Genomic DNA, 13,597 nt, shown 5'->3' on the forward strand with positions numbered 1-13,597 from the left:
GTATTTATGCAAGAACAGGTGCCGCCTGACCTCTCACTGAGACTCTCCGCTCGACACCACTGATTGTCCGCGGATACCGTTACAGCTACTTAATGTGAAGCATTCCACTATCCGCAACCTGTGAACGCTCGCAACTATTCTTCTTGTGACAGCGATGACCACCACACAGATCGGACCTCAAAGTTTCAGCCTGTGTGGTGCTCACAGCTATGCCGTTGCAGGTGGCTAAGTATTGATTAGTAGTTGTATTTTTGAGGCACCGTCCACTAGACCACAACACCATATAGCAGTCCCTGGCAGCCGGTTGTATGTACCGGATTGACCTGATGGCGCTGTGAGCACAAAACCACACTGGAGCACCACACTGGCTGGAACATTTATCTCCAATTTGTGTGGTGTTCATTGCTGTCACAAGAAGCTTAGCTGAGAGAGGAATTGTCCATACGGAGTAGCTGCAACGGCAGTCGCGGACAATCAGCGGTATCCAGTGCAGTCTTAGTGAGTGATCGGGCGCCACCGGCTCTTGCAAAAATACTGAGTGCCTATGATGCTCGATATGACGAGGCGAGTTATTGGCGTCTTTAAATAACCAATGCCCACCCTGGAGCTGTATCATGTTTTTGACCTCTTCAGACTATACTTGGTTTAGATGTTGGATACCATAGTAAAAGTCATTGTGCAAAATTTCCTCCAAATCAGATAAGAATTACAAACTCTAAAGGCTCAAGAAGTAAAATCGGGAGACCTATTTGTGTGGGACCCTGCAGAAGGTTTGGTATAAAGTCACCCCTATTAACAGAAATTACCGGTCATATCACCAGTTATTCTAGTCCATTGCGTGCCTGTTGTGGCGTATTTTTCATTTCACAGAATAAATCGGTGAAAACACCGGTATAAAAGGTTTAAAAAACCAATGGCCACCATGTTCTGGAGGCGATCCGTCCTTTGGACCGTCCTTTTGGAGCTTGCTCACCTACAGGAGCTTGACGAGGATCGCCACCTCCACATGAAAATGTGGCTACAACAACAAGAACATAAGTCTGACAGCCGCAGTTTAAAGCTAGGGCATCGAACTTAACGTGCATCCACATCAGACATGATTTCAGAAAGGAAATTCAAACCTAATGCTGTTACTGATTAAAATATCCACTATAAATGAAAGCTCTGCTTGTAGCATTTGATATGAAATTATTATGCGATAAGAGAAATGGCGATTAACTTACTTATAACCGGACAATATGTTAAGCAGCGTACTTTTGCCAGCTCCCGATGGTCCCATAATAGCAGTGAGTTCACCGGATCGTAAACGACCGCTGACTCCCTTGAGAATGGTCTTGGCATCTAAAAAAGATTAAAGAGAAAAATAAGCAAATTAAAATTTGTAAAGACAACATATTAAAACTACATTGAGATAAAGATTAGAAAATATTAATTTTGGTGATGGAAGGTTAAGTTCGAGTGGCAGTCTATTTTCTAAACACACTCTCCTAGACTTTTTTAGTTCTTTCTGGTGTTGTGATATAATTCGATAATAATTTAGGCTACAGGAGGATTATCAGAAAATTGAATTATATTGGAGCTAGTTTCGACCTGGCTATACTTTTGGCAATTTAACATTTTTCACTTTATTCGCTCTAATCAAATATTCTTCCGAGAAATCTCTAAAGTTTAACGAAGACCATACAAACATTTTATTGTATATGTAAGCATATGTTTTTATAAATTGCCATTGGATAAGCCATGATAGTAGGCACAGGCATTAAAAACTCAAGATTAACACGCCTTGATGCAACATCGATAGGCAGCAGCAGCAACAAGCAACGTTCAACGATTTTGTCGAAAACCATGGTTTTGATTTTGATTTTCGTTTGCGTTGATGAAAATTTACGCAATTCGCAAATGTAAAAAATAATGGCAAACCAAGTAAACTAACACACATTTTATTTTAAAAATGTTAACGTAGCACATGCGTAAGATTGCTTGGCCTTGTTTACAAGCCCAAAGAAACATTACGAACCAACCACTTGTTGGTTTTGAAAATATTCAAGTCTGAATGTGTAAGACATAACTAACAGAAGAGGCTCATATGTAAGAAGACCATAAGTTGTCTAAACTGTCATATAGTTTTAATCACCACTGTATTATAAGACGGTAATTGTTACAAAAAAGACCTTAGCTTTTTTTTATGAGGCAAGCTAATATTATGTTAACTGAGGTTGTTAACATTACAACTTCATAAAGCTGCCGCCTTGGTAGATATATCACAACTTTGTTATGCTGTTGAGTTAATATTTTAATAATTAATTTTTTTAATGTTTAAAATATTTCGTAAAATTTTTTTATCCGTAATGGAAGCACGTAACCTAAACCTTTAATAGAAATGACAAAAAGAAATATTTTATTTTTTTCCAATCCTATAAGTTTACATTAAAGTATCCTAAAAAACAAAATGTACTTTTTTCAAACCCTTAATATCCATTTGTCTCCTTTTGATCTCAATAAGCAAAGCATAAAATAATGTGACAATCGGTCATCGATAATCCGTGCCGATACGGATTTGGTCACTCTTAGTGGTACCGTTGTTGTAAATTTTGTCACCAATCTAAATCATGTATCAAAATGAAAATCGAACCTCAAATGCCTTCGCAAAATATTTACAAAGCCAATATTTCAACAAAATAAATTTAAACGTCGAAAATCCCCAAGACCAGGATAGATATTGTAGACCTCAAGCGGATTTTTCGTAGGAATTATTCAAAAACAAGTAAAAAGGCGTTATGTGGGTATCCAAACCGAACTTTGGATACCCACCACCTCGGGTATATATGTAAACCATCTTTCATCAAAATCCGGATTCGGACCAAATACTAATGAGTACAAGTCATTTTTCTAATGAGTATAACAAAAAATTGGTCTTTTTAGTAGCTATATCTAAAAATAAATCGATCTGAACCATATACGACACGGATGCCGAAAAGCCTAAGACAACTCACTGTCCCAAATTTCGTCGAAATCGGACAATAAATGCGCCTTTTATGACCCCAAAACCTAAAACCGAGAGATCGGTCTATATGGCAGCTATATCCAAATCTGAACCGATCAGGGCCAAATTGAAGGAAGATGTTGATGGGCCTAAGAAAACTCACTGTCCCAAATTTCGTCGAAATCGGACAATAAATGTGGCTTTTATGGGCCTTAGACCCTAAATCGGAGGATCGGTCTATATGGCAGCTATATCCAAATCTGAACCGATCTAGGCCAAATTGACGAGAGATGTCGAAGGACCTAACACAACTCACTGTCCCAAATTTCAGCAAAATCAGATAATAAATGTGACTTTTATTATGGGCCTAAGACCCTAAATCGGCGGATCGGTCTATATGGCAGCTATATCCAAATCTTAACCGATCTAGGCCAAATTGACGAGAGATGTCGAAGGGCCTAACACAACTCATTGTCCCAAATTTCAGCAAAATCAGATAATAAATGTGACTTTTATGGGCCTAAGACCCTAAATCGGCGGATCGGTCTATATGGGGGCTATATCAAGATAAAGTCCGATATAGCCCATCTTCGAGCTAAACCTGCTTATGGACAAAAAAAGAATCTGGGCAAAGTTTCAGCTCGATATCTCTATTTTTAAAGACTGTAGCGTGATTTCAACAGACAGACGGACAGACGGACGGAATGTGAGTGAAGATAAATTCCGAATTTAACTAGTGGAGACACAAACCACTGACTTAACAGTCCTCTGTTACTGCCATTAGCAGAGCACTGTTAAGGAACTTTGTAGGCAATTAATTAATAAAAAAAAAGGATTTGTTCATAAAAAGGAAATTTCAAAACACAAAAAACCAAAAAAAGATCTAGAAAATAATAAGGTGATCCAACATTAAAATTTAGTTCCCTCAATAACCGCAAGACGTACTAACAAGATAAAGAAGATTGTAAAATTGATTGATCCACTGTGCACAAATGGAAAATAGTAAGGCGATGAGACCGGTCTCAAATGAGAGCAAGGGAAGCCTAGTTTCTTATACATATGCACATATTTTCCAAATAATCGTCTAACTATCGAATTTTTCAAAAAAACTTGAAAAAATCGCTACAAGACCTCAAAAATCTATTTTGCGTGAACCACTGTGCAAAAATGGAAAAAGTTGATACTTTGAAACCGGTGTCAAACGACAGCTTATGAAGTCTAGTTTCTAATCCAAAAGGGCCTATATTCCAAATCATCGTCTAACTATCGAATTTTTGAGAAAAACTTGAAAAAAATCGCTACAAGACCTCAAAAATCTATTTTGCGTGAACCACTGTGCAAAAATGGAAAAAGTTGATACTTTGAAACCGGTGTCAAACGACAGCTTATGAAGTCTAGTTTATAATCCAAAAGGGCCTATATTCCAAATCATCGTCTAACTATCGAATTTTTGAGAAAAACTTCAAAAAATTCGCTACAAGACCTCAAAAATCTATTTTGTGTGAACCACTGTGCAAAAATGGAAAAAGTTGATACTTTGAAACCGGTGTCAAACGACAGCTTATGAAGTCTAGTTTCTAAGCCAAAAGGGCTTATATTCCAAATAATCGTCTAACTATCGAATTTTTGAGAAAAACTTGAAAAAAATCGCTACAAGACCTCAAAAATCTATTTTGTGTGAACCACTGTGCAAAAATGGAAAAAGTTGATACTTTGAAACCGGTGTCAAACTACAGCTTATGAAGTCTAGTTTCTAATCCAAAAGGGCTTATATTCCAAATCATCGTCTAACTATCGAATTTTTGAGAAAAACTTGAAAAAAATCGCTACAAGACCTCAAAAATCTATTTTGCGTGAACCACTGTGCAAAAATGGAAAAAGTTGATACTTTGAAACCGGTGTCAAACGACAGCTTATGAAGTCTAGTTTCTAATCCAAAAGGGCCTATATTCCAAATCATCGTCTAACTATCGAATTTTTGAGAAAAACTTGAAAAAAATCGCTACAAGACCTCAAAAATCTATTTTGCGTGAACCACTGTGCAAAAATGGAAAAAGTTGATACTTTGAAACCGGTGTCAAACGACAGCTTATGAAGTCGAGTTTCTAATCCAAAAGGGCCTATATTCCAAATAATCGTCTAACTATCGAATTTTTCAAAAAAACTTCAAAAAATTCGCTACAAGACCTCAAAAATCTATTTTGTGTGAACCACTGTGCAAAAATGGAAAAAGTTGATACTTTGAAACCGGTGTCAAACGACAGCTTATGAAGTCTAGTTTCTAATCCAAAAGGGCCTATATTCCAAATCATCGTCTAACTATCGAATTTTTGAGAAAAACTTGAAAAAAATCGCTACAAGACCTCAAAAATCTATTTTGTGTGAACCACTGTGCAAAAATGGAAAAAGTTGATACTTTGAAACCGGTGTCAAACGACAGCTTATGAAGTCTAGTTTCTAATCCAAAAGGGCCTATATTCCAAATAATCGTCTAACTATCGAATTTTTGAGAAAAACTTGAAAAAAATCGCTACAAGACCTCAAAAATCTATTTTGTGTGAACCACTGTGCAAAAATGGAAAAAGTTGATACTTTGAAACCGGTGTCAAACGACAGCTTATGAAGTCTAGTTTCTAATCCAAAAGGGCCTATATTCCAAATCATCGTCTAACTATCGAATTTTTGAGAAAAACTTCAAAAAATTCGCTACAAGACCTCAAAAATCTATTTTGTGTGAACCACTGTGCAAAAATGGAAAAAGTTGATACTTTGAAACCGGTGTCAAACGACAGCTTATGAAGTCTAGTTTCTAATCCAAAAGGGCCTATATTCCAAATCATCGTCTAACTATCGAATTTTTGAGAAAAACTTCAAAAAATTCGCTACAAGACCTCAAAAATCTATTTTGTGTGAACCACTGTGCAAAAATGGAAAAAGTTGATACTTTGAAACCGGTGTCAAACGACAGCTTATGAAGTCTAGTTTCTAATCCAAAAGGGCCTATATTCCAAATCATCGTCTAACTATCGAATTTTTGAGAAAAACTTGAAAAAAATCGCTACAAGACCTCAAAAATCTATTTTGCGTGAACCACTGTGCAAAAATGGAAAAAGTTGATACTTTGAAACCGGTGTCAAACGACAGCTTATGAAGTCTAGTTTCTAATCCAAAAGGGCCTATATTCCAAATAATCGTCTAACTATCGAATTTTTGAGAAAAAATTGAAAAAATCGCTACAAGACCTCAAAAATCTATTTTGCGTGAACCACTGTGCAAAAATGGAAAAAGTTGATACTTTGAAACCGGTGTCAAACGACAGCTTATGAAGTCGAGTTTCTAATCCAAAAGGGCCTATATTCCAAATAATCGTCTAACTATCGAATTTTTCAAAAAAACTTCAAAAAATTCGCTACAAGACCTCAAAAATCTATTTTGTGTGAACCACTGTGCAAAAATGGAAAAAGTTGATACTTTGAAACCGGTGTCAAACGACAGCTTATGAAGTCTAGTTTCTAATCCAAAAGGGCCTATATTCCAAATCATCGTCTAACTATCGAATTTTTGAGAAAAACTTGAAAAAAATCGCTACAAGACCTCAAAAATCTATTTTGTGTGAACCACTGTGCAAAAATGGAAAAAGTTGATACTTTGAAACCGGTGTCAAACGACAGCTTATGAAGTCTAGTTTCTAATCCAAAAGGGCCTATATTCCAAATCATCGTCTAACTATCGAATTTTTGAGAAAAACTTGAAAAAAATCGCTACAAGACCTCAAAAATCTATTTTGTGTGAACCACTGTGCAAAAATGGAAAAAGTTGATACTTTGAAACCGGTGTCAAACGACAGCTTATGAAGTCTAGTTTCTAATCCAAAAGGGCCTATATTCCAAATAATCGTCTAACTATCGAATTTTTCAAAAAAACTTCAAAAAATTCGCTGCAAGACCTCAAAAATATATTTTGTGTGAACCACTGTGCAAAAATGGAAAAAGTTGATACTTTGAAACCGGTGTCAAACGACAGCTTATGAAGTCTAGTTTCTAAGCCAAAAGGGCTTATATTCCAAATAATCGTCTAACTATCGAATTTTTGAGAAAAACTTGAAAAAAATCGCTACAAGACCTCAAAAATCTATTTTGTGTGAACCACTGTGCAAAAATGGAAAAAGTTGATACTTTGAAACCGGTGTCAAACGACAGCTTATGAAGTCTAGTTTCTAAGCCAAAAGGGCTTATATTCCAAATAATCGTCTAACTATCGAATTTTTGAGAAAAACTTGAAAAAAATCGCTACAAGACCTCAAAAATCTATTTTGTGTGAACCACTGAGGTCTTGTAGCGATTTTTTTCAAGTTTTTCTCAAAAATTCGATAGTTAGACGATGATTTGGAATATAGGCCCTTTTGGATTAGAAACTAGACTTCATAAGCTGTCGTTTGACACCGGTTTCAAAGTATCAACTTTTTCCATTTTTGCACAGTGGTTCACACAAAATAGATTTTTGAGGTCTTGTAGCGATTTTTTTCAAGTTTTTCTCAAAAATTCGATAGTTAGACGATTATTTGGAATATAGGCCCTTTTGGATTAGAAACTAGACTTCATAAGCTGTCGTTTGACACCGGTTTCAAAGTATCAACTTTTTCCATTTTTGCACAGTGGTTCACACAAAATAGATTTTTGAGGTCTTGTAGCGATTTTTTTCAAGTTTTTCTCAAAAAATCGATAGTTAGACGATGATTTGGAATATAGGCCCTTTTGGATTAGAAACTAGACTTCATAAGCTGTCGTTTGACACCGGTTTCAAAGTATCAACTTTTTCCATTTTTGCACAGTGGTTCACGCAAAATAGATTTTTGAGGTCTTGTAGCGATTTTTTTCAAGTTTTTCTCAAAAATTCGATAGTTAGACGATTATTTGGAATATAAGCCCTTTTGGCTTAGAAACTAGACTTCATAAGCTGTAGTTTGACACCGGTTTCAAAGTATCAACTTTTTCCATTTTTGCACAGTGGTTCACACAAAATAGATTTTTGAGGTCTTGTAGCGATTTTTTTCAAGTTTTTCTCAAAAATTCGATAGTTAGACGATTATTTGGAATATAAGCCCTTTTGACTTAGAAACTAGACTTCATAAGCTGTCGTTTGACACCGGTTTCAAAGTATCAACTTTTTCCATTTTTGCACAGTGGTTCACACAAAATAGATTTTTGAGGTCTTGTAGCGAATTTTTTGAAGTTTTTTTGAAAAATTCGATAGTTAGACGATTATTTGGAATATAGGCCCTTTTGGATTAGAAACTAGACTTCATAAGCTGTCGTTTGACACCGGTTTCAAAGTATCAACTTTTTCCATTTTTGCACAGTGGTTCACGCAAAATAGATTTTTGAGGTCTTGTAGCGATTTTTTTCAAGTTTTTCTCAAAAATTCGATAGTTAGACGATTATTTGGAATATAGGCCCTTTTGGATTAGAAACTAGACTTCATAAGCTGTCGTTTGACACCGGTTTCAAAGTATCAACTTTTTCCATTTTTGCACAGTGGTTCACACAAAATAGATTTTTGAGGTCTTGTAGCGATTTTTTTCAAGTTTTTCTCAAAAAATCGATAGTTAGACGATGATTTGGAATATAGGCCCTTTTGGATTAGAAACTAGACTTCATAAGCTGTCGTTTGACACCGGTTTCAAAGTATCAACTTTTTCCATTTTTGCACAGTGGTTCACACAAAATAGATTTTTGAGGTCTTGTAGCGAATTTTTTGAAGTTTTTTTGAAAAATTCGATAGTTAGACGATTATTTGGAATATAGGCCCTTTTGGATTAGAAACTAGACTTCATAAGCTGTCGTTTGACACCGGTTTCAAAGTATCAACTTTTTCCATTTTTGCACAGTGGTTCACGCAAAATAGATTTTTGAGGTCTTGTAGCGATTTTTTTCAAGTTTTTCTCAAAAATTCGATAGTTAGACGATTATTTGGAATATAGGCCCTTTTGGATTAGAAACTAGACTTCATAAGCTGTCGTTTGACACCGGTTTCAAAGTATCAACTTTTTCCATTTTTGCACAGTGGTTCACACAAAATAGATTTTTGAGGTCTTGTAGCGATTTTTTTCAAGTTTTTCTCAAAAAATCGATAGTTAGACGATGATTTGGAATATAGGCCCTTTTGGATTAGAAACTAGACTTCATAAGCTGTCGTTTGACACCGGTTTCAAAGTATCAACTTTTTCCATTTTTGCACAGTGGTTCACACAAAATAGATTTTTGAGGTCTTGTAGCGATTTTTTTCAAGTTTTTCTCAAAAATTCGATAGTTAGACGATTATTTGGAATATAAGCCCTTTTGGCTTAGAAACTAGACTTCATAAGCTGTAGTTTGACACCGGTTTCAAAGTATCAACTTTTTCCATTTTTGCACAGTGGTTCACACAAAATAGATTTTTGAGGTCTTGTAGCGATTTTTTTCAAGTTTTTCTCAAAAATTCGATAGTTAGACGATTATTTGGAATATAAGCCCTTTTGACTTAGAAACTAGACTTCATAAGCTGTCGTTTGACACCGGTTTCAAAGTATCAACTTTTTCCATTTTTGCACAGTGGTTCACACAAAATAGATTTTTGAGGTCTTGTAGCGAATTTTTTGAAGTTTTTTTGAAAAATTCGATAGTTAGACGATTATTTGGAATATAGGCCCTTTTGGATTAGAAACTAGACTTCATAAGCTGTCGTTTGACACCGGTTTCAAAGTATCAACTTTTTCCATTTTTGCACAGTGGTTCACACAAAATAGATTTTTGAGGTCTTGTAGCGATTTTTTTCAAGTTTTTCTCAAAAATTCGATAGTTAGACGATTATTTGGAATATAGGCCCTTTTGGATTAGAAACTAGACTTCATAAGCTGTCGTTTGACACCGGTTTCAAAGTATCAACTTTTTCCATTTTTGCACAGTGGTTCACACAAAATAGATTTTTGAGGTCTTGTAGCGATTTTTTTCAAGTTTTTCTCAAAAAATCGATAGTTAGACGATGATTTGGAATATAGGCCCTTTTGGATTAGAAACTAGACTTCATAAGCTGTCGTTTGACACCGGTTTCAAAGTATCAACTTTTTCCATTTTTGCACAGTGGTTCACACAAAATAGATTTTTGAGGTCTTGCAGCGAATTTTTTGAAGTTTTTTTGAAAAATTCGATAGTTAGACGATTATTTGGAATATAGGCCCTTTTGGATTAGAAACTAGACTTCATAAGCTGTCGTTTGACACCGGTTTCAAAGTATCAACTTTTTCCATTTTTGCACAGTGGTTCACACAAAATAGATTTTTGAGGTCTTGTAGCGATTTTTTTCAAGTTTTTCTCAAAAATTCGATAGTTAGACGATGATTTGGAATATAGGCCCTTTTGGATTAGAAACTAGACTTCATAAGCTGTCGTTTGACACCGGTTTCAAAGTATCAACTTTTTCCATTTTTGCACAGTGGTTCACACAAAATAGATTTTTGAGGTCTTGTAGCGATTTTTTTCAAGTTTTTCTCAAAAATTCGATAGTTAGACGATTATTTGGAATATAAGCCCTTTTGGCTTAGAAACTAGACTTCATAAGCTGTCGTTTGACACCGGTTTCAAAGTATCAACTTTTTCCATTTTTGCACAGTGGTTCACACAAAATAGATTTTTGAGGTCTTGCAGCGAATTTTTTGAAGTTTTTTTGAAAAATTCGATAGTTAGACGATTATTTGGAATATAGGCCCTTTTGGATTAGAAACTAGACTTCATAAGCTGTCGTTTGACACCGGTTTCAAAGTATCAACTTTTTCCATTTTTGCACAGTGGTTCACACAAAATAGATTTTTGAGGTCTTGTAGCGATTTTTTTCAAGTTTTTCTCAAAAATTCGATAGTTAGACGATGATTTGGAATATAGGCCCTTTTGGATTAGAAACTAGACTTCATAAGCTGTCGTTTGACACCGGTTTCAAAGTATCAACTTTTTCCATTTTTGCACAGTGGTTCACACAAAATAGATTTTTGAGGTCTTGTAGCGAATTTTTTGAAGTTTTTTTGAAAAATTCGATAGTTAGACGATTATTTGGAATATAGGCCCTTTTGGATTAGAAACTCGACTTCATAAGCTGTCGTTTGACACCGGTTTCAAAGTATCAACTTTTTCCATTTTTGCACAGTGGTTCACGCAAAATAGATTTTTGAGGTCTTGTAGCGATTTTTTTCAAGTTTTTCTCAAAAATTCGATAGTTAGACGATGATTTGGAATATAGGCCCTTTTGGATTAGAAACTAGACTTCATAAGCTGTCGTTTGACACCGGTTTCAAAGTATCAACTTTTTCCATTTTTGCACAGTGGTTCACGCAAAATAGATTTTTGAGGTCTTGTAGCGATTTTTTTCAAGTTTTTCTCAAAAATTCGATAGTTAGACGATGATTTGGAATATAAGCCCTTTTGGATTAGAAACTAGACTTCATAAGCTGTAGTTTGACACCGGTTTCAAAGTATCAACTTTTTCCATTTTTGCACAGTGGTTCACACAAAATAGATTTTTGAGGTCTTGTAGCGATTTTTTTCAAGTTTTTCTCAAAAATTCGATAGTTAGACGATTATTTGGAATATAAGCCCTTTTGGCTTAGAAACTAGACTTCATAAGCTGTCGTTTGACACCGGTTTCAAAGTATCAACTTTTTCCATTTTTGCACAGTGGTTCACACAAAATAGATTTTTGAGGTCTTGTAGCGAATTTTTTGAAGTTTTTCTCAAAAATTCGATAGTTAGACGATGATTTGGAATATAGGCCCTTTTGGATTATAAACTAGACTTCATAAGCTGTCGTTTGACACCGGTTTCAAAGTATCAACTTTATCCATTTTTGCACAGTGGTTCACGCAAAATAGATTTTTGAGGTCTTGTAGCGATTTTTTTCAAGTTTTTCTCAAAAATTCGATAGTTAGACGATGATTTGGAATATAGGCCCTTTTGGATTAGAAACTAGACTTCATAAGCTGTCGTTTGACACCGATTTCAAAGTATCAACTTTTTCCATTTTTGCACAGTGGTTCACGCAAAATAGATTTTTGAGGTCTTGTAGCGATTTTTTCAAGTTTTTTTGAAAAATTCGATAGTTAGACGATTATTTGGAAAATATGTGCATATGTATAAGAAACTAGGCTTCCCTTGCTCTCATTTGAGACCGGTCTCATCGCCTTACTATTTTCCATTTGTGCACAGTGGATCAATCAATTTTACAATCTTCTTTATCTTGTTAGTACGTCTTGCGGTTATTGAGGGAACTAAATTTTAATGTTGGATCACCTTATTATTTTCTAGAACTTTTTTTGGTTTTTTGTGTTTTGAAATTTCCTTTTTATGAACAAATCCTTTTTTTTTATTAATTAATTGCCTACAAAGTTCCTTAACAGTGCTCTGCTAATGGCAGTAACAGAGGACTGTTAAGTCAGTGGTTTGTGTCTCCACTAGTTAAATTCGGAATTTATCTTCACTCACATACGGACGGACATGTCTAGATCGTCTTAGATTTTTACGCTGATCAAGAATATATATACTTTACAGGGTCGGAAATGGATATTTCGATGTGTTGCAAACGGAATGACAAAATGAATATATGAAAAAGAAAAGAATTTCGAAAATAGGACCACAATTAAAGATTTCGCAGCCCGAACAATTTTTCGAAACGCCGAGGTTACCAACTTTAGGAAACTTTGCACTTTTTACAATCCGTAACAAAATTCATAAGTATGGGCCAAAAATTAAAGCTATTTCGGCCAGGCCGAATCTTGGGAACCCACCACCATGGATTCTGCTATTAATTTATGCAAAATAAATATAGTTGAAGGGCATAATTTTTTTTTATTCTACATACTTCTAGGAACCCAACCAGGATGATCTAGAACCGGTTTACATGGAAGCTATATCCGATTATGGACCGATTCGGACCGTACTTGTAACAGTTTTAGGAAGGAGTAACATAACACCATATGCAAAATTTCAGTCAAAGCGGACACAAATTGCGGACATCAATTGGGACTTCCAGAAGTCAAATCGGGAGATCGGATAATATGGAACCTATATCTTAATCTGAACCGTTATGGCCCATTTGCAATCCCCAACGATCAAAATAAATATTAAGTATCTGTGCAAAATTTGAAGCAGCTAGGCCTACGCGTTCGACCGCTATCGTAATTTCGACAGACGGACGGACGGACATGTCTAGATTGAATGGGAATGTCGAGACGATCCAGAATATACACTTCATAGGGTCCCAGATCAATATTTCGAGGTCTTATAAACGAAAAAACTAGATTAGTATACCACCATCCTATGGTGGTGGGTGTAAAAATCTGTAAAGAACTCTTGCTAAAAGACCGTACATTCGTCAGGCACTCTTACCCGATATACCGATGTCGAGTATCTCATCCCGTACCTAGCTCCATCTTGGAGCCATTCGTGAAGATCGAAGTCTTATCCACTTCAAATAAAATATCCGCCCCAATCCTCTCTTTCGGGAAAATGAATCCCGAAAATCGTACTTCGAATAAGTCTCGGTGTCAGGTAGTCTGAGACCCTCCTCAGACCCTCATAGTATCCAAAGTGG

General features: G+C 35.5%; 1 protein-coding gene across 1 annotated transcript in view; it reads right to left on the minus strand.

Annotated features, from left to right (window-relative positions):
• LOC106087367 (ATP-binding cassette sub-family G member 4) overlaps window positions 1–13,597 on the minus strand; it is a 122,500-nt gene that overhangs the window by 19,545 nt on the left and 89,358 nt on the right. The window contains exon 3 of the mRNA XM_013252392.2: window positions 1,224–1,341. Within this exon, the coding sequence (XP_013107846.1) occupies window positions 1,224–1,341 (118 nt within the window). The remainder of the gene's footprint in view (window positions 1–1,223; window positions 1,342–13,597) is intronic.

Source organism: Stomoxys calcitrans, chromosome 3 (assembly GCF_963082655.1).
Source record: "Stomoxys calcitrans chromosome 3, idStoCalc2.1, whole genome shotgun sequence".
Lineage (NCBI taxonomy): Eukaryota > Metazoa > Arthropoda > Insecta > Diptera > Muscidae > Stomoxys > Stomoxys calcitrans.